We start from the raw sequence: 20,985 nt of genomic DNA, 5'->3' as shown, positions 1-20,985 counted from the left end.
GGGTTATATTCTTATATTAATAAAACACCCTTTTTTGGGCAAAATACACAATTGTTGCGCCATTGCAGTATCAAGACGTTTGAAATTCCAGGGTTATATACTGCTGTTATATTCAGTTATAAAAAAAAAAAAAACGTTTGGGCAAAAAAATTAAATATTTGGCAGCCTTTGCTGCAGATGTCATTGTGAGATACACCCTTTATATACAGGGGTTATATTCAGTTAATTGAAATACAGTCACTTTGTGCACAAATCTTTAATTGCGGCCTAGTGTGGGTCAGGGCGTGTGAGATACACCCTTTATATGCAGGGGTTATATTCAGTTAATTGAAATACAGCCATTTTGGGCACAAATCTTTAATTGCGGCCTAGTGTGGGTCAGGGCATGTGAGATATCCCCTCTATATACAGGGGATATATTCTTCTATTAATAAAACACCCTATTTTGGGCAAAATACACAATTGTTGCACCCTTGCAGCATGAAGACGTTTGAAATTCCAGGGTTATATACTGCTGTCATATTCAGTTATTAAACAAACACCCGTTTGGGCAAAAAAGAAATTATTTGGCAGCCTTTGTTGCATTGTGAGATACACCCTTTATATATAAGGGTTACATTCAGTTACTTGAAATACAGCCATTTTGTGCACAAATCTTTAATTGCGGCCTAGTGTGGGTCAGGGCATGTGAGATACGCCCTTTTTTATACACGGGTTATATTCTTATATTTTTTTAAAAACACCCTTTTTTGGGCAAAATACACAATTGTTGCGCCATTGCAGTATCAAGATGTTTGAAATTCCAGGGTTATATACTGCTGTCATATTCAGTTATTTAAAAAAAGAAACGTTTGGGCAAAAAATAAAATAAAAAATTGGCAGCATTTGCTGCAGATGTCATTGTGAGATACACCCTTTATATACAGGGGTCATATTCAATTAATTGAAATACTGTCATTTTGTGCACAAATCTTTAATTGCGGCCTAGTGTGGGTCAGGGCGTGTGAGATACACCCTTTAAATACAGGGGTTATATTCAGTTATTTGAAATACAGCCATTTGGGCACAAATCATAAATTGCGGCCTAGTGTGGGTCAGGGCATGTAAGATACACCCTTTATATACAGGGGTTATATTCTTCTATTAATAAAACACCAGTTTTTGGGCAAAATACACAATTGTTGCGCCATTGCAGTATCAAGACATTTGAAATTCCAGGGTTATATACTGCTGTCATATTCAGTTATTAAACAAACACCCGTTTGATCAAAAAAAGATTATATTTGGAAGCCTTTGATGCAGATGTCATTGTGAGATACACCCTTTATATACAGGGGTTATATTCAGTTAATTGAAATACAGTCAGTTTGTGCACAAATCTTTAATTGCGGCCTAGTGTGGGCCAGGGCTTGTGAGAGACACCCTTTAAATACAGGGGTTATATTCAGTTATTTGAAATACAGCCATTTTGGGCACAAATCTTTACTTGCGGCCTAGTGTGGGTCAGGGCATGTGAGATACACCCTTTTTATACACGGGTTATATACTGCTGTCATATTCAGTTATTAAACAAACACCCGTTAGAGCAAAAATAATAATATTTGGAAGCCTTTGATGCAGATGTCATTGTGAGATACACCCTTTATATACAGGGGTTATATTCAGTTAATTGAAATACAGCCATTTTGGGCACAAATCTTTAATTGCGGCCTAGTGTGGGTCAGGGCGCGTGAGATACACCCTTTAAATACAGGGGTTATATTCAGTTATTTGAAATACAGCCATTTTGGGCACAAATCTTTAATTGCGGCCTAGTGTGGGTCAGGGCATGTGAGATACACCCTGTATATACAGGGGTTATATTCTTCTATTAATTAAACACCCTTTTTTGGGCAAAATACACAATTGTTGCTCCCTTGCAGCATCAAGACATTTGAAATTCCAGGGTTATATGCTGCTGTCATAATCAGTTATTAAATAAACCTCAGTTTGGGCCAAAAAAAAAGATATTTGGCAGCCTTTGCTGCAGATGTCATTGTGAGATACACCCTTTATATACAGGGGTTATATTCAGTTAATTGAAATACAGCCATTTTGTGCACAAATCTTTAATTGCGGCCTAGTGTGGGTCAGGGCGTGTGAGATACACCCTTTAAATACAGGGGTTATATTCAGTTAATAGAAATGCAGCCATTTTGAGCGAAAATCTTCAATTACGGCCTGTGAGATAAACCCTTTATATACAGGGGTTATATACTGCTGTCATATTCAGTTATTAAACAATCACCCGTTTAGAGAAAAAAAAATATTTGGAAGTCTTTGATGCAGATGTCATTGTGAGATACACCCTTTAAATACAGGGGTTATATTCAGTTAATAGAAATGCAGCCATTTTGAGCACAAATCTTCAATTACGGCATGTGAGATACACCCTTTATATACAGGGGTTATATACTGCTGTCATATTCAGTTATTAAACAAACACCCGTTTAGGCAAAAAAAATATATTTGGAAGTTTTCGATGCAGAAGTCATTGTGAGATACACCCTTTATATATAGGGGTTATATTCAATTAATTGAAATACAGCCATTTTGTGTATAAATCTATAATTGCGGCCTAGTGTGGGTCAGGGCGTGTGAGATACACACTTTAAATGCAGGGGTTATATTCAGTTAATTGAAATACAGCCATTTTGTGCACAAATCTTTAATTGCGGCCTAGTGTGGGTCAGGGCGTGTGAGATACACCCTTTTTATACACGGGTTATATTCTTCTATTAATAAAACACTCTTTTTTGTGCAAAATACACAATTGCTGCGCCATTGCAGTATCAAGACGTTTGAAATTCCAGGGTTATATACTGCTGTCATATTCAGTTATTAAACAAACCCCCGTTTGGGCAAAAAAATAAATGATTTGGCAGCCTTTGCTGCAGATGTCATTGTGAGATATACCCTTTATATACAGGGGTTATATTCAGTTAATTGAAATACAGCCATTTTGTGAACAAATCTTCAATTGCGGCCTAGTGTGGGTCAGGGCGTGTGAGATAAACCGTTTAAATACAGGGGTTATATTCAGTTAATTGAAATACAGCCATTTTGTGCATAAATCTTTAATTGCGGCCTAGTCTGGATCTAGGCGTGTAAGATACACCCTTTATATACAGGGGTTATATTCAGTTATTTGAAATGCAGCCATTTTGTGCATAAATCTTTAATTGCGGCCTAGTCTGGATCTAGGCGTGTAAGATACACCCTTTATATACAGGGGTTATTTTCAGGTATTTGAAATACAGCCATTTTGGGCACAAATCTTTAATTGCGGTGTAGTTTGGGTCAGGGCATATGAGATACACCCTTTATATACAGTGGTTATATTCGGGTATTTGAAATACAGCCATTTTGGGCATAAATCTTTAATTGCGGCCTAGTGTGGGTCAGGGCGTGTGAGATACATCCTTTATATACAGGGGTTATATTAAGTTTTTTGAAATACAGCCATTTTGGGGAAACAAATTTTATTGAGGCCTAGTCTGGTTCAGGGCGTGTGAGATACACCCTGTACTTACTGTTGTTCTATTCTGCTATTAAAGGGCTTCTGTCACCCCCCAAAAGTCTTTTTTTTTAGGCTAATTAAAATCCTTATACTGCGATTTTTCAATATATAGGGCTCTTACTCTTTTCTGTTGGCTAGTTTCTTTAAAAACTGCACTTTTATAATACCACTCTACCAGCAAGTAGGGCGTCTACTTGCTGGTAGCCGCTGCATCCTGCTTTAAAAAAAACGCCCCCTCCTCATGCTGATTCAATCCTGAGAGAAGAACGCTCGCTTCCTCAGCACTTCCTCAGTGCGCCTGCGCTGATGACGTCTTCTCTTTCGAGTTTAGAGGTGACGTCATCGGCGCACTGAGGACTTTTGGGGGGTGACAGAAGCCCTTTAATTAAACACCCATTTAGGGCCAGATCCTAAATTGAAGAAATATGAGGAGAGCGACAAATAAGGGACGTGGCCCAGGTCGTGGTGCTGCTGGTGCTAGCTCCTGTTGCAGGCAGTGGACTTGGTCGATCTGTGCCAGCTACACGCACAATTGAAACCCCTTCCTCAGGTGCGAGTAGGCGACAGAACCTGCAGCGGTATTTGGTCAGGCCTAATGCGGCTCTACAAATGGTGAGGCCTAAACAAGTACAGGCGATAGTAGATTGGGTTGCTGACAGTGCCTCCAGTTCCTTCACATTGTGTCCTACCCAGTCTCCTGCTGAAAGATCAGAGTTGGCACCTGCAGCCGATGTCCATCTGTCTTTCACCTCACCTCCTTGCAAATCAGCCAAGCAGTCTGAGCCCCAAGTCATGCATCAGTCTCTTCTGCTTTTTAATGACTCTGTTAGCAGGGTTTCCTAGGGCCATCCACCTAACCCTGCCCCAGAAGTGGAAGAGATTGAGTGCACCGATGCCCAACCACTTATCTTTCAAGATGAGTACATGGGAGGACCATTGCAGCACATCTCGGATGATGACGAAACACAGGTGCCAACTGCTGGGGCTTTCGAAAGTGTGCAGACCGACAAGAAGGGCAGGGGGGAAGACTGGGTGGAAGATGATGTGGAGGACGATGAGGTCTTCGACCCCACATGGAATCAAGGTCATGCGAGTGACCTATGTAGTTCGGAGGAAGAGGCGGTGGTTCCACAGAGCCACCGGCACAGCAGAAGAGGGAGCAGAGTGCAAAAGCGGAGCGGCCGTCCTCTAGACAGTACTCCTTCTACTGCCCACCGCAGCAAGGGACTGAGCACACCAAAGCCAGCTCCAAGGAGTTCCCTGGCGTGGCAGTTCTTCAGACAATGTGCTGATGACAAGACATGAGTGGTTTGCACACTGTGCAATCAGAGCCTGAAGCGAGGCATAAATGTTCTCAACCTGAGCACAACCTGCATGACCAGGCATTTAAGTGCTAAGCACGAGCTGCAGTAGCTGAGTAGACACCTCAAAAACCAAGAAAGGTCTCTGGCTCCTCTTCTGCTGCAGTCTCAGCCTCTTCATCCAGCGTTCAGCTCTCCATCAAACAAACACAGGAGAGGAAGAGGAAGTACCCCCCTACCCACCAGCGATCCCTAGCCCTGAATGCCAGCATTTCTAAATTACTGGAGTTTGAAATGCTGTCATTCCGTCTGGTGGAGATGGATAGTTTTAATCTTATGGCGGTGGCTGTCCCACAGTACATCGTGCCCAGTAGTGATGAGCGGCAGGTGCCATATTCGATTTCGACGAAATTCGCGAATATTCGATAGAATATTCGTTTTATATTCGTCGAAATCGAATATTCGTCATTATTCTTGTTATCGCGATTAATATGCGATTTAAATAATCGAATTTCGATTTTTAACTTAAAGGCTACTCTCCTATTGAAATAGCAATGCGATTAATTCAAGTTATAATAATCGAATTTCGATTTTAACTTAGCACTGCTATATTCCATATTAGGCTAGAATTAACGAATATGGAATATAGCAGTGCTAAGTTAAAATCGAAATTCGATTATTATAACTTGAATTAATCGCATTGCTATTTCAATGGGAGAGTAGCCTTTAAGTTAAAATCGAAATTCGATTATTATAACTTGAAAAAATCGAATTGCGATTTCAACTTGGACCTGTTTTACTATGGTTGGCTTGGTAGAATTAGCGAATATGACGAATATATTCGTTATATTCCACAAAACGAAGATAACTAAGTATTCTGCATCTTCGTTTTAGCTACCTATTCGTCAACTTCGCTAATTCTAGCAATCATATAGGAAAGTTTACTATAGAGACAGCTAAGTTTAATTCGCTATGCGATTATATGACTATTTAAAAAAAAAAAAAATAGAATAATTATAATACCTGATAATTATTATAATTATTCTATTTATAAAAAAAAAGCAAAGTAATATAATCGCATAGCGAATTAAACTTAGCTGTCTCTATAGTAAACTTTCCTATATGATTGCTAGAATTAGCGAAGTTGATGAATAGGTAGCTAAAACGAAGATGCAGAATACTTCGTTATCTTCGTTTTGTGGAATATGACGAATACATTCGTTATATTCGTTTTGTGGAATATGACGAATACATTCGTCATATTCGCTAATTCTACCAAGCCAACCATAGTAAACCAGGTCCAAGTTGAAATCGCAATTCGATTAATTCAAGTTATAATAATCGAATTTCGATTTTAACTTAGCACTGCTATATTCCATATTAGGCTAGAATTAACGAATATGGAATATAGCAGTGCTAAGTTAAAATCGAAATTCGATTATTATAACTTGAATTAATCGCATTGCTATTTCAATAGGAGAGTAGCCTTTAAGTTAAAATCGAAATTCGATTATTATAACTTGAAAAAATCGAATTGCGATTTCAACGTAATTCTCAAATCCGACAGTACATTCTAGTATATGGAGACGTTCCCATGGTGATGGGGACGCTCCATGAGCACGGAAGTCGGCAGAAGCGGGAACGGGCACTGACTGGAGCAGCCAGGAATCCAAAGGACAGGTAAGAACAACTTTAGGGAAGTGGGAAAGAAAAAAATATAACAATAAAAACAAACAAAAAAAACCCAAAAACGAATATTCGAAATATCGAATTTATATCACTATATTCGAAATATTCGCGAATTAGCGAAGTGCCGATATTCGCGAAAAAAATTCGATATTCGAATATTCGCGCTCAACACTAGTGCCCAGCCGCCACTACTTTTCCGGGCGAGCCATCCCTTCCCTGCACAACCAAGTAGGGGACAAAATCAGGTGTGCACTGCGCAACGCCATCTGTGGCAAGGTGCACCTCACTACGGATATGTGGACCAGTAAGCACTGTCAGGGACGTTATATCTCCATAACAGCACACTGGGTAAATGCAGTGGCGGCTGGGCCTGAGGTGGATAGCAGTTTGGCGCATGTCCTTCCACCACGGAGGATTGCAGGGCGCTTCAGTTTGCCTCCTGTTGCTTCCTCCTCCTACTCCGCTTCCTCATCCTCTACCGGCTCCTCATCCGGTCAGCGTAACACCTTCACCACCAACTTCAGCACAGCCAGGGGTAAACAACAGCAGGCAGTTTTAAAAATTATCTGTTTGGGGGGATGTAACGGATCTCCTGGCACCCGACCGGGTACCTCCGTCGATAGATGCTCCTAGTGCTTCCCGAGGACTCCAAGCACTCCACTTGACACCATTAGCGCTGCAGACCACACGAACCGCCGAAGCTTGGTTGAGGTCTCGCTGTCTCCTACCCACCCTGGACCGACGACAGGGCTCCAGTGGGTAAACCTCTCCTAAATCCAGAGAGCAGGAACAGCTTTTACAAGAGCTAGTAGTTATGCCAGGGGAGTATAGCAAATCTTCAGCGTATAGCAATCCCCCAGTGTCGATCAGTTACCCAAACACCAGCCTCAACATGGTAAAGGGTAAAACAGGAACTCTTTATTTGAACACACAAGCATTGATTTATACACATCTTCCAACAAGGTTACCACCCACAGGGTTTTGTAAAAACAGCCAATAACCACGTACATTACACTCAGACACTCTACACAAAATCCTCCCCTCTGCCTGTGATACATTTACCTCACACTGGGTTGATGCAATCATCACAGGCAAAAGAATACACAATAGTCTTCTGTCCTGGAGACAATCGAGACGTAATTCAATTATCTCTCAGGACAAAGGGACATCGCCAATACACACAGAGGGACAAGGAACAGACCTCACTACTCAACGTATACAATGTCCCACCCTTTACAATACACATAGACATTTAACATCCCAAAATGGCACAAATTAGACCAGGGGTTCAAGTTAGTACAAGTCCTTTGTGAACAAAGGAGGCCTGGCTGATGAGAGGGCCCGTAATCCAGGGGCAGGAGGCAGGCAAACAGCCCCCTCCAAAACACCATGGCGAAGTGGCTTTCGCCACAGGGGACAAACCCCACACCGCGCAGGAGATGTGGACGGGTCTTGAACAACAGACCGATGAGTGGTTGGTGCCAGTGAGCCTCAAGCCCGGCCTGGTGGTGTGCGATAATTGGCAAAATCTCGTAGCAGCTCTGGGACTAGATGGTTTGATGCACATCCCTTGCCTGGCGCATGTGCTGAATTTGGTGGTGCAGAGATTACTTAAAAATTACCCCAATATGTCAGAGCTGCTGCATAAAGTGTGGGCCGTCTGTGCGTGCTTTCGGCGTTCTCACCCTGCTGCTGCTCGCCTGTCAGCGCTGCAGCGTAACTTCAACCTTCCTGCTCACTGCCTCATATGCGACATGCCCACAAGGTGGAACTGGTGGCCAGACTGTGCGAGCAGCAGCAGGCAATAGTGGAGTTTCAGCTGCAGCACTCACGGGTGAGTCGCTCTGCGTAACAGCACCACTTCACCACCAATGACTGGGCCTCCATGCGAGACCCGTGTTCCTTGTTGCGCTGTTTTGAGTACTCCACCAACATGGCCAGTGCCGATAACGCCGTTCTCAGCGTAACTATCCCACTTCTATGCCTCCTTGATGGAAGAGGATATGGCACAGGAGGAGGAGGAAGAGGGATCATTTCATAGGGTTTCCAGCTAGTCATTCACAAGTGGCTCTGCGGGTGGGTTCCTCACCCTCAAACGCAAGGTACACAATTGTCCAGCCAGGGCACAGTTCTGGAGGATGACGAGGTGGACGATGAGGAGGAGGAGATGGAGGAGGAGGAACCATGTTCACAGCAGGGTGGCACCCTGACCAGCTCATGGCCATCATTGGTGTGTGGCTGGGGGGATACAGAGGACACGGACGATACAGCTCCCACAGAGGACAGCTTTTCGTTGCCTCTGGGCAGCTTGGCACACATGAGCGATTACATGCTGCAGTGTCTCCGCAACGAACGCCGAGTTGCCCACATTCTAACTTGTGCTGATTACTGAATGGCCACGCTGCTGGATTCCCGTTACAAGGACAACGTACCGTCCTTAATTCCCTCACTGCAGTGTGATCGTAAGATGCACGAGTACAAGCACACGCTGGTAGACTAGATGCTGGTGGCATTCCCACCTGACAGTGGGGGCACAGTGGAAGCACAAGGCAAAGGCAGAGGAAGAGGTCGCCAACGCAGCTGGGGCACCGCCAGCACCTCAGAAGGCAGGGTTAGCATGGCCTAAATGTGGAAAGCTTTGTCAGCACGCCACAACAACCAGCACCACCAGCTGATATGGAATATATTAGCAGGAGGCAGCATTTCACCAACATGGTGGAGCAGTATGTGTGCACACGCCTACACGTACTGAATGACTGGGTCTCCAAATTGGGCACATGGCCTGAGCTTGCCCTTTACGCCTTGGAGGTGCTGGCCTGCCCTGCAGCCAGTTTATTATCTGAATGTGTATTTAGCACGGCAGGGGGCATCATCACAGACAAGAGAAGCCGCCTGTCCACAGCCAATGTGGACAAGCTCTCGTTCATTAAAATGAACCAGGCATGGATACCACAGGACTTGTCCGTACCTTGTGCAGAATAGACATGTATACCTGCCTTAACCAGCCATTGTTATACTGCAGCGCAATTGCTCATTCTTGTATTTGGGATATTTCACACTTTTTTGGAGTGTACCCTAATTTAAAAAAAAAAGATTAAAACCAAAAACCAGTGTTGGCTACCTCCCCCTCCTCCCCCGCCGCTTCCACCTACACTGCTACGTCCATCGCCTCCTCAAACTCCTACTCGATGGAACACCTCATAAATCTATTATTATTTTTTTATTTGGACGTATTTTATTTTATGTCATTTCACTACTTTGTCAGTTACATTTTCTGGTAAAATTCACCAATTTTTGGGTGTGAAGTACCACTGCTATACCTAGTAGACAGGTTAAAAAAATAATAATTGTCAGTTACATTTTCTGATGAAATTCACAAATTTTTGGGTGTGATGTACCACTGCTATACCAATTAGACCGGTAAAAAATAAAATAAAATTTGTCAGTTACATTTTCTGGTGAAATTCACCAATTTTTGGGTGTGATGTACCATTGCTATACCAATTAGACAGGTAAAAATAATAAAAATTTGTCTGTTCCATTTTTGGGTGAAATTCACAAATTTTCGGGTGTAATATACCCCTCCTCTACCTAGTTGACAGCTTAATAAATTTCAATAATTTTTCTTTTACATTTTCGGGTGACAAAAAACAATTTTTTTCTGTCATAGACCCCTGCTCTACCAAGTAGACAGGTTAATAGATTTCTGTAATTTTTCTGTTACATTCTTGGGTTGACATTTTACAATTTTAGACGTGAATAAACCCCTGCTCTGCATAGATGACAGGGAATAAAATTTCAGAAATTCTTCTTTAATTGATGCGTGCCACCTCCTTTCATTCAATGCTTAAAGGGGTTCTGCACCTTCATTTAACTGATGATCTATCCTCTGGATAGATCATCAGCTTCTGATCGGCCGGGGTCCGACACCCGGGACCCCCGCCGATCAGCTGTTTGAGAAGGCAGCGGCGCTCCAGCAGCGCCGCTGCCTTCTCACTATTTACCGCCGGGCCGCCCGCCCACTGACGTCACGACTTGTATCAACTAGAGTGGGCGCGGCTAAGCTCTGTTCACTTCAATGGAGCTTAGCCGCGCCCACTCTAGTTGATACAAGTCGTGACGTCAGTGGGCGGGCGGCCCGGCGGTAAGCAGTGAGAAGGCCGCGGCGCTGCTGGAGCGCCGCTGCCTTCTCAAACAGCTGATCGGCGGGGGTCCCGGGTGTCGGACCCCCGCCGATCAGAAGCTGATGATCTATCCAGAGGATAGATCATCAGTTAAATGATGGTGCAGAACCCCTTTAAACTTTAACAAGTTGTACCACATTTGCGCTTCAATAATGTGTCCCACATTTCCGCTTTACTCTTTTGGCCCACATTTGCGCTTCAATAATGTGTCCCACATTTCTGCTTTACTCTTTTGGCCCACATTTGCGCTTCAATAATGTGTCCCACATTTCCGCTTTACTCTTTTGGCCCACATTTGCGCTTCAATAATGTGTCCCACATTTCTGCTTTACTCTTTTGGCCCACATTTGCGCTTCAATAATGTGTCCCACATTTCCGCTTTACTCTTTTGGCCCACATTTGCGCTTCAATAATGTGTCCCACATTTCTGCTTTACTCTTTTGGCCCACATTTGCACTTTGATAATGTGTCCCACATTTCCGCTTTACTCTTTTGGCCCACATTTGCGCTTCTGTAATTTGTCCCAAATTTTTGCCTCAATAACTTTTCCCATATTTCCGCTCGATCTCCCTTAAATTTGGTCTCTTTTTCTCAAGCTCCCTCTCCGGAGTGGAACCCTGATAACCTTGATCAACATGGTAGGCTCAGAAAAGAACATCGAAAGTTGATAGAGAAGATATCTAAATGGATGGTGGACGTCACTGGGGGGGGAACCTCTACATAGGTGACAGGAACATAAATGTAAAAAAATCGTCAATTACATTATCAGGTGCCATTTTTCTAATTTTGCCAGATAGAAACCCCTGCTCTGCATAGTTGACAGGGAATAAAATTTAAGAAATTCTTCATTAATTAATTCTTTCATTCAATGCTTAAAGAGGACCTTTCACTACAATAAAAAAAATCTAAACTAAGCATACAGACATGGAGAGCGGCGCCCAGGGATCTCCCTGCACTTACTATTATCCCTGGGTGCCGCTCCGTTCTACCGGTATAGGCTCCGGTATCTTCAGACTTTTGGCTCAACTGGGAGGAGCCTGCCGGCGTCTCCTTCTCCCAGGCTGGAGTGCTGGCCAATTGCAGCGCTCAGCTCATAGCCTGAGAGAAAAGAAAACCTCTCAGGCTATGAGCTGAGCGTGCTCCCAAAGTGTTCTACTTGAGCACCCGAGCACCGGAACACTTTGGTGCTCGATCAACACTGATGATGTAATAAGTATCACAGTCGCACTGGACACAATGCAATTGCAAGTATTTTCTAAACACCTGTTACAATATGTTTACAATTAATAAGTGCACGATAAGTATATTTTTCAGTGTCACCAGCAGCATATATTTTAGCCACAGACTGTCTTCTATTGAACAATTTTTTCAATAACTAGTTGCAAAGTTTCTTCAGTTAATATTAAATAATAAGTGTAAAATACATAATGAATACAATAGAGCAGTATGTTTTTAAACAGGCTCTTTGTTATCGCCATCAACCATGCATTTACCAAAAGCCATTTATGTCTGTTGGATATAAACACCTTTAAAGGAATTAATGGGGAACTGTAGTCACAATGTTAAGATTGCTCAAATATATAAATTATTAGTTAAATCACTATTTAATAATATAAGCTCCCCCAGTCAAAAAGCGTAGGGAGCCGACTGTCCTTTGATACAACTAGAAGACTGGGATAACATGTTGTCTAACCTAAGATTAGTGTCTCCCAACTTTAATCACGTTTTAGTGCAATTTAATATGTTACACAGAGTTTATGTTTTGCCAGTATGGCTTAATAAATGTGGTTTGAGGAATACATCTAACTGTCCACGTTGTAACTCACCTGGGACTAATTATATACACATGTTGGCGAGCAATTGATATGGTTATTACTGTACCTTAAAGTAGTGATCCCCTATATGGTTGAATGCTCGATATTGGGTGATCTTTCTAAGGTAACTGTCGTAAATATAAAAAGATTCTATTGTTAAAGGTAATGTTTCTAGCCAGATTCTTGATTACACGGGTCTGGTTTTCCCGGAATACACCAAATGTGACAACATGGTTTAACTTGGTTAAGAAGATCAAGAGATATGAGAAGGTTCTTTATAAACAAAGAAATATAGAGGAAAAATGGACTAGGATATGGGGTGCTTGGTAATTTTAGTCTTCCTTGCCTTAACTCCTTCTTCGTTAGAGAGACGCATCACAAAGGGGAGGGTATTTTCTTTATTTTTTTATTTTTATTTGCGGGTGGGATTAAAAAGGAAGAAAACTATGAATGATGTTAATTTGATTATGTATGAATAATAATTTTTTGATGCTCAGTAAAATTTTGAAAAAGAGAAAAAATGCCATTAATGTCGCTGTCATTTCAAGATTACTAATGCTGTCTTAGCGTTAAGCTTAGCTTGAAAGTAGTTGCATACAGTCCTATAAGACCTCAGAATGTCATACACAACTGTTCAGGGTAAGCTGAGCACTTTCAAACTATTCATATGTGAAGCAAGTCTTCCTACTGATTCATTAAAATTAGACCTAAAATGAATTTCATGAAATTCGCTCATCTCTCGTCCCTCCTGATTGGCTAAGCCCTGCCTGGGCGTTATATGATCTCCATCTTCATACTCCTTGCCCTGCTTAATTTTGATTTGTTTAGAATTTATTTGCAAATTTTTTTCATTAGCATCAAACAAAAAGCAGCAATTCAGGCATTTTTTATTACAGATGAACAAAGTTATCAGAAAACCGATTTGGCGGCTTTGCCGAATTTCACAAAGAAATTTGATTAGTTAGGAATTACTTTGCCACAAATCTCATTCCATTGTATGTAGCAGGCGCAATAATGGAGAACGGCGATCATGCCACCCTATGTCATTGAACCCCTCAGATGCTGCACTCATCACTGATAGTGGCATCTGACAGTAACATTGAGGCCTTTCAGGGGTTAATCAGGGGTAAAAAAAAAAACATACTCACCTTTTCCATTTGCTCACAGAGAGGCCATTTGCAGCCATCTTGATTGATTCCCTTCTGGGATTCGCGTCCCCATCTAAGCCTTGGTTAAACTTGATGGACTTATGTCTTTTTTAAGGTGAGTATGCATTTTTTTTATCTCCATTTCAGGAAAAACATGAAGCATGATGAAATAGGCTTTGTGGTGAATCAAATTTTGATGCCTGATTTTAGGTTATTTTTTCTGTAAAAGTTTACTGTTAGTGTACATTCACACGACCGTTTTTAATCCGTTCCGTTTTGCGGCTCCGCAAAAAACGGATCCGCATGTCCGCAAAAAACGGAAGAGTGGCTTCCGTATGTCATCCTTAAAAAACGGTCCGTAAAAAACGGATGAGTTTAAAAAAAAGGAGGAGAGAATAAAATATTATAATATATTCATAGTTGTCTAGGAAACTAGAAAAGTCACATGCTCAGAAATTCAGGTGCCATTTTATGTGCTTTTCTAGTCGGATAGAGCAGTGTGTAGCTTGTACCTTGCTGGTATTGGATTCTCACTGTTTTCTGTGCGCTAACGATGGCAAATTACTTTGAGCGTGAACTGCTTCTACGCTGGCTACTTTCTCGGCGCTTTGGAAGTAATTCGCAAATGCTGGAAGAAGAACCAAGGAGGAGACGGAGGCAATGGGTGCATCCTATTGTCTCACAAAGGCTCCAGAAGGGACACTTTCATGCTTTATATGCAGACCTGCGGCAGGACCCTATGAAATTCCACCAGTTTTGTCGTATGTCTGTGGAGTCTTTTGATCGCCTGCTTGCATCTCTTCGTCCGTACCTAACCTTTCAGGATACGAACATGAGGCGCAGCATTGGACCTGAGGAAAGACTCATTGTCACTTTGAGGTAAATTAATTAATTTTTTGTTCTCGAACTATTGTTTTTAATTAGTATTTTATTAAATTTTCCTTTTTTAAACTTAAAAAAAAAAGGGAATAGGTTTATGATATAATACTTTAAAAATATTCCTAGGGTACCGTGTACTTGAACACTTGAGGCAGAGTGATCCCACAAGCAGTTAATTTGCTGGAACTGGCTGCTGGATTCTGCAATATGCTGGCAGACATAAAGCATTTGTAGACTGATCCGGATATGGATCCATCTCACAAATGTATTGCAAATGCGGACCTGTCTCTCCGCTTCTCATGTGGACAGATAGGCATGCCAGATCTCTCATTGTAGTTTTTTAAATGTGGCATCTGGCACCTGCACTTTAAAAAAACTTTAATTTTTAAGTCTGTTATGTAGTGTGAATGTGTATTCCAAAAATAATGTTGTTTTTTTTTAGATAAATTGGTTTTTCACATCTCAAACAATGTGGGCATATAGCTAGGATATGCCCCCATTGTCTGGTGGGTGTTGATCTCACAGCTTGGACCAACAACTATATTGAGAACATAGCACACAAAGTGAAGGAGGGCGCACAGCGCATGTGCAGTCACCATCCATTACTTTAATGGTCCTGACAAATATAGCCAAACCCAGCTCAGCTATTTCCATCAGCTGTTATAAAATTTTTAAGGAACATGGGTAACACGCTCCAATTAAGTTTTAAGGAAAAGATGTTGTTAAGAGCTTGGTGGTGGACCTTTCTCGATATTGGTGTGCTTTCAAGAGGTGGGATCCGCAACTATCATACTATGAGATGAGAATAGCCCTTAATACTTTATGATATATTTTTGACATACATTTTTTTTTTTTTTATCTTACAGATTTCTGGCAACTGGAAACTCCTTTGCTTCGCTGCACTTCGAGTTCCTGCTGGGAGTCTCTACTATCTCTGGGATAGTCAGCCAAACGTGTGAAATCATATGGCAACATCTCAGGGAAGCGGTGATGCCCACCCCCAAGGCGGTAGATTGGCTACGTATCGCCGAGGGTTTTCAAGATTCTGCGCAGTTTCCAAACTGCCTTGGGGCACTTGATGGCAAACACATACGTGTTAAGAAGCCTGCTCACTCAGGGTCCCGGTACTTTAATTACAAGCAGTACTTTTCTGTGGTGCTGTTAGCCTTGGCGGACAGTAATTACAAGTTTGTAATTGTCGATATCGGGGCCTATGGAAGTACATCAGACTCCCGCATCTTTTGTGCCTCCAGAATGGGTGAGCGACTTCGCGCCAATCAGTTAGCCCTACCAGAGCCCAGAACACTACCCGGATCAGCAGGTCCCCCGGTTCCATTTGTAATTGTGGCTGATGAAGGGTTTGCATTATCACCCAATATGATGCGGCCCTTCCCCAGACGCGATTTAGACAACCGAAAGCGCATATTCAACTACCGACTGACTCGTGCCAGACGGTTTGTTGAGTGCGCCTTTGGTATACTTTCTGCTAAGTGGAGAGTATTTATGTCGTCAATGCAAATGGATCTGGAAAATGTCACCTTGGTGATCCAAGCTTGTGTCGTTTTGCACAATTTCACCAGGATCAACGATGTTCCCTTGGATGCAGAACAGCTTCAAAATTTGACGAACACACCTGTCAATTTTGAACCAGTCCGACATGGAAGACCTGGAACAGCTGGACTAGCTGTTCGGGAACGCTATGCGGACTACTTTTGCAGTCCAGAGGGTTCATTGCCGTGGCAGATGGATGCCATCCGTGGTGGTCGTTGATTTGATCTGGTCTCTGTGCAAAAATTTCTAAATTTAGAATTTTTTTTTTTAGTTAGTTAGTTCCCTTTTAAATTTTTTTAGATAGTTTAGGGACTTGCAAGACAATGTGGACCCTTGACGTGGGCTTGCGGGCTGGGGTATTTTTTGTAATATTAGCGTTTAAAATATTTATTTAAACTATTAATGGCCTATATTTACTTTTTTAATTTATCTACCAATATAGACCATGTAATATTTTAAAATGATTTTGACTAGAATGTTCAAAAAATTACAGAAATACCCTCTAATACCACATTTCCCAACCTATTTTTTTTTTGGAATTTTAATTGAAACCCTAAAAAACTCATTTTATGTAAAGTGAAGTCCCATTTTTATTAGTGATTATTCCTAAAATACTAATCTTTTATTTTTTAGAAAGCGCATATATACCTTTATTGGCTATTGACTACACTACTTCTCCCAAATTCACTAAATACTAAAATATTACTAATATAATCATTCTCCCAGAGACACAACCAACCCCATACTGGAGGGTATATGAGATTGTGTAGAAAACCTAATTTGGAGGAGTACACTAATACCGGTGTGACCCTCCCTAGAAGATCCAGACCTTTGAACTTTGTCTTAAACTTAAAAAAATTTTGGGGGGAAAATTATTATTTCAAGATAAATAAAAATAATGACGCTACATAGCAAATTTCAAATAACTGTTTATAAAAATACAAAGCAAAAACAACAAAAAAATTATAAATCAAAAAGCTCCCTTGTGTAGGGACCTGTTCCCCTGAAAACTATTTGCGGGGTGGAAGAGCTGCCAGGAAGTGTGGGTCCTGGACCTTGAATATGTGCCACACTCTCTGAAGGTGCCATTGGTGACCTAATTTGTCCCCACATATGGGCTTGCCTTAGTTTCTCCTTGTCGATATATTGAATAACATCAAGGGGAATACTATCCCCCTCAAAAAGATATAATAATGAGGCAACGGAAGACAGCATCAAAGAATGCCTTTCTGGAGGCACTCTCGACAACGCAGGAGCCAGGCTTCGCAGAATTTTCTCCTCCGGGGTCTCAGCTTTGTTTTTATTGAGATACTCAAAGACCTGGGAGTCTATCAAATCCCTCCGAGCCATCTGCGCAGCTTGTTGGCCAGAAGATCCTCCCCTCCTTCGCGAACTTTGTCGCCTGGATGGCTGAGGCGGAGAATTCTCCTGCTGGCTTTCCTCCTCTGGCCTTTCCTCAGCCTCTGAAGGTCCAGCATGAGGTATGAAAGATGCAGCAGGGGTACTCGGCTCATCCAGGTTTGTGGACGAGGAATCTTCTTCCGCCTGCAGATTGTCCACTGTCCTGAAATAGATCAAAAGTACTTGTAAGTATTTTATACATAAAAAAGCTATTGATAGATCTACCCCAATCCACACTATTCAGCTGATTGACAAGGCCGTGACACTTCAGCCTTTTCTATGTTTCACTATTGTCTAATGTTGTAATTACTATGAGGTCAGATTTAATAAAGTAATATGTCATCACGCTACTCTAGTGACTTTTTAAAAAAATGAAGAATATCATATGGGAATGATCTATGCAGATAGGGTAACAATAGATCTGCATCTATTTTTAAGCCAAACGCAAATGACCTTTGAACACGGATGTGAGTGGTCCTTGGTATTCCAACCTGTGATCCTACATAGAGCAGGACAGCATGTTGGTTTATTGTTTTCAATAACGCCATGCGCTTCGTGAGCCCCCTGCAGTACAGTAATACACTCGTATGATCTATATGAGTGTATTAGTGTACTGCAACAGTTGCACAAAGCGCACAGCATCATGGAAAACAATGACGCTGTGCGCTAAAACTCTCAGCAGGATGCCAGGTTAGGATTCGATGGACTCCTTACAGCCATGTTCCCCAGTTTCCATACAGTAACTGAAAACTTACGGTCGCAGGTCCATTACAGGCAGGAGGAACTGCAAGTCCTTAGTGTACATATACGGCTTCTTCCTGGGCTTGCCGTCTCCACTATGCCCTTTGCTCGCATTAAATTCCCGTCGGAATTGATCCCGACAGGAGTTCCATTTCGTCTTGAGTTGTTTGACTGCCAAAAAAAAAATTAAAAATTTAAATTTTCAATGATTTTCATGTTTTACAATATTTAAAAGACATCTTCCATTTCATATAACTTCTAAGGATAGAAAATTGAGCTCCATCATTGCAGACATGTGCACAAGAAATAGCAAATTTTTAAAATGTGTAGAGATGCATGAGGCTACTTTCACTCTTGCGGCAGAACGGATCCAACAGGCTGTTCACCATGTCGGATCCGTCCTTCCGCTATTTTTTCAGACTGCCGCTCTGTCCCTATTGATTGACTTAATGGGGACGATCAGAGCACAGGCGCAGCCCGGCGGTGCACGGCATAAGGCCACAGGACTAAAAGTACAGCATATCCAACTTTTTAGTCCTGCAGCTTTTGCCATCCACCGCCGTGCTGTGCCCGAGCTCCACCCCCGTCCCCATTATCGTCAATAGGGACAGAGCGGCGGTCTGCCAAAATAGCGGAAGGACGGATCCGACATGGTGAACAGCCTGTTGGATCCGTCCTGCCGCAAGTGTGAAAGTATCCAATCTAAAAAGTTATAGGCCTCAAAGGATTTAAATTTTAAAAAAGTCTGGTGTGTCACTTTGCAAGGTCACTTTGCACCATAGCTAGTCCCATAGTTCCCCCTGATTACTTTTGCAAGGTCAGTGCTCCATCCTTGCAGACGTGTGCACAAAGGCCAAGCAAAGTGACACAGGACAGTTTGCAAATGTGCAGAGATGCATTTTTTAAAAAGTGATAGGCATCAAAGGATTTTGCAAAACAAATAAGTCGGCTGTGTCACTTTGCAAGGCCCAATGTACATTTCAGAAACCCATCTGTGATTACTTTGCAGAAAGTTCATATGAGACAGAACCATAGCTAGTCCCATAGCAACCCCTGATTACTTTTGCAAGGTCAGGGCTCCATCCTTGCAGACGTGTGCACCAGACATAAACAAAGGCCAAGCAAAGTGACACAGGAAAGTTTGCAAATGTGCAGAGATGCATTACATAAAAAGTGATAGACATCAAAGGATTCTGCAAATTAAAAAAAAAAGTCTGCTATGTTACTTTGCAAGGCCCATGCTAATTTCTAGTGCAGACGTCTGAACACTGCACTAGAGATTGCAATCAGGGATGCTACAGGACTTGATTTTATACACAGAATGATATTACATGAATATATTAAAATGTACACTTACTAATTCCAGATCGCTTATCAGATCTGCATCTGGCCCAATCTTCGGGCATCAGCTCCTGCGCCACCTCTTCCCATGCCCGGTCCTTCCGTACCCGATCATGGTACTGATCCTTCCTGGAATCCCAGATTTCTGGCCTCTCTTGGATAAGGACAATCAATTTGGACACATCTACCCTAGGCATGTTGTTTTTAGGGGGCTCCCAAATCGTTATGGCTAGGTAGATATGAATTTTTAAGCCACCACCCCAGAGGGCAGAGCCTACAATAAATTATGTTAATAAAAAAACGGAAACGGATCCGCGAAAAACGGAACACATACGGAAATGTTTCCGTTTGTCTTCCGATTTTTGCGGATCCATTGACTTGAATGGGGAATCGGACCGAGATCTGCGGTCAATAGTAGGACAAGCTTCATATTTTGACGGAACATAAAAACGGTACAACGGAATCGGACAACATACTGAACGTTGTCCGTACATAATTTTAGACCATTGAAATGAATAGATCCGCATGTATACCGCGAAAATCGGAAACGGATCGGAAACGGAAAAAAAAAAACGGTCGTGTGAATGTACACTTATAGTTAGAGATGAGCGAATTTCCGCTTATGAATTTAGTTTGCGATTCATTTACTGGTAAAAGCAGAATTGCCTTATGGATTCTGTTACCACGGACCATAATGCAATTTTATGACAGAATGCATAACGGAATATCTTTAGAGGCATTCCGTTATTCATTCCGTCATAATAGAAGCCCATGGGCTGCAAAACGGATCCGTCCCATTTCCGTTATGCAGGGGACTCCTCTCCTGCATAACGGAAACGGGACGGATCCGTTATGCAGCCTATAGACTTCTATTATGATGGAATGAATAACGGAATGCCTCTAAAGGTATTCCGTTATGCATTCCGTCATAGAATTGCGTTATGTTCCGTGGAAACAGAATCGATACCTCAATTTTGCTTTTACCAGTAAACGAATCGCAAACAAATTTCTAAATATGAAATTTGCTCATCTCTAGTTATAATTTAATAGTTTAGTCATTTTCAGATGTGGCGATACCAATTATGCTTTGTTTATTAATTTTATAAATAAAATTGGGATTTTTTTTTTATACTTTTCATATTTTAGAAACTCTTTTTTAAACCATTATTGTTAGTCCCCTTTGGGGAATTAAACTGTTCAATTGCTTATATAATAGACTGTAATATTATACTATTCCAGTCTACAGGGATTGTGCAGTCTTCCTATTTAGGAGGGCGTAATAGGAACTTTACAGTGGCAGGCCTGGGAACCTTCACATGGGTCCATGCTGCAATAACAACCAGTCGGCACCCTGTGATTTTGCTGTGTGGGGGAAGC

At 41.9% G+C, this 20,985-nt stretch overlaps 1 protein-coding gene across 1 annotated transcript; it reads right to left on the bottom strand.

Moving 5' to 3' along the window:
* Positions 1 to 17,088: 17,088 nt before the first annotated feature.
* LOC122921283 lies at positions 17,089 to 20,050 on the bottom strand. Its single transcript, XM_044271264.1, has 3 exons — positions 19,625 to 20,050; positions 18,282 to 18,438; positions 17,089 to 17,689 (listed from the first exon to the last, which is right to left on the bottom strand). The coding sequence occupies exons 1-3, from the start codon at positions 19,803 to 19,805 to the stop codon at positions 17,089 to 17,091; spliced, it is 939 nt and encodes a 312-aa protein (XP_044127199.1). The 5' UTR covers positions 19,806 to 20,050.
* Between the last annotated feature and the right edge of the window lie 935 nt (positions 20,051 to 20,985).

Source organism: Bufo gargarizans, chromosome 11, assembly GCF_014858855.1.
Source record: "Bufo gargarizans isolate SCDJY-AF-19 chromosome 11, ASM1485885v1, whole genome shotgun sequence".
NCBI lineage: Eukaryota > Metazoa > Chordata > Amphibia > Anura > Bufonidae > Bufo > Bufo gargarizans.
Note: the sequence above shows the minus strand (reverse complement) of the source record. Positions and strands in the feature narration are given on the sequence as shown.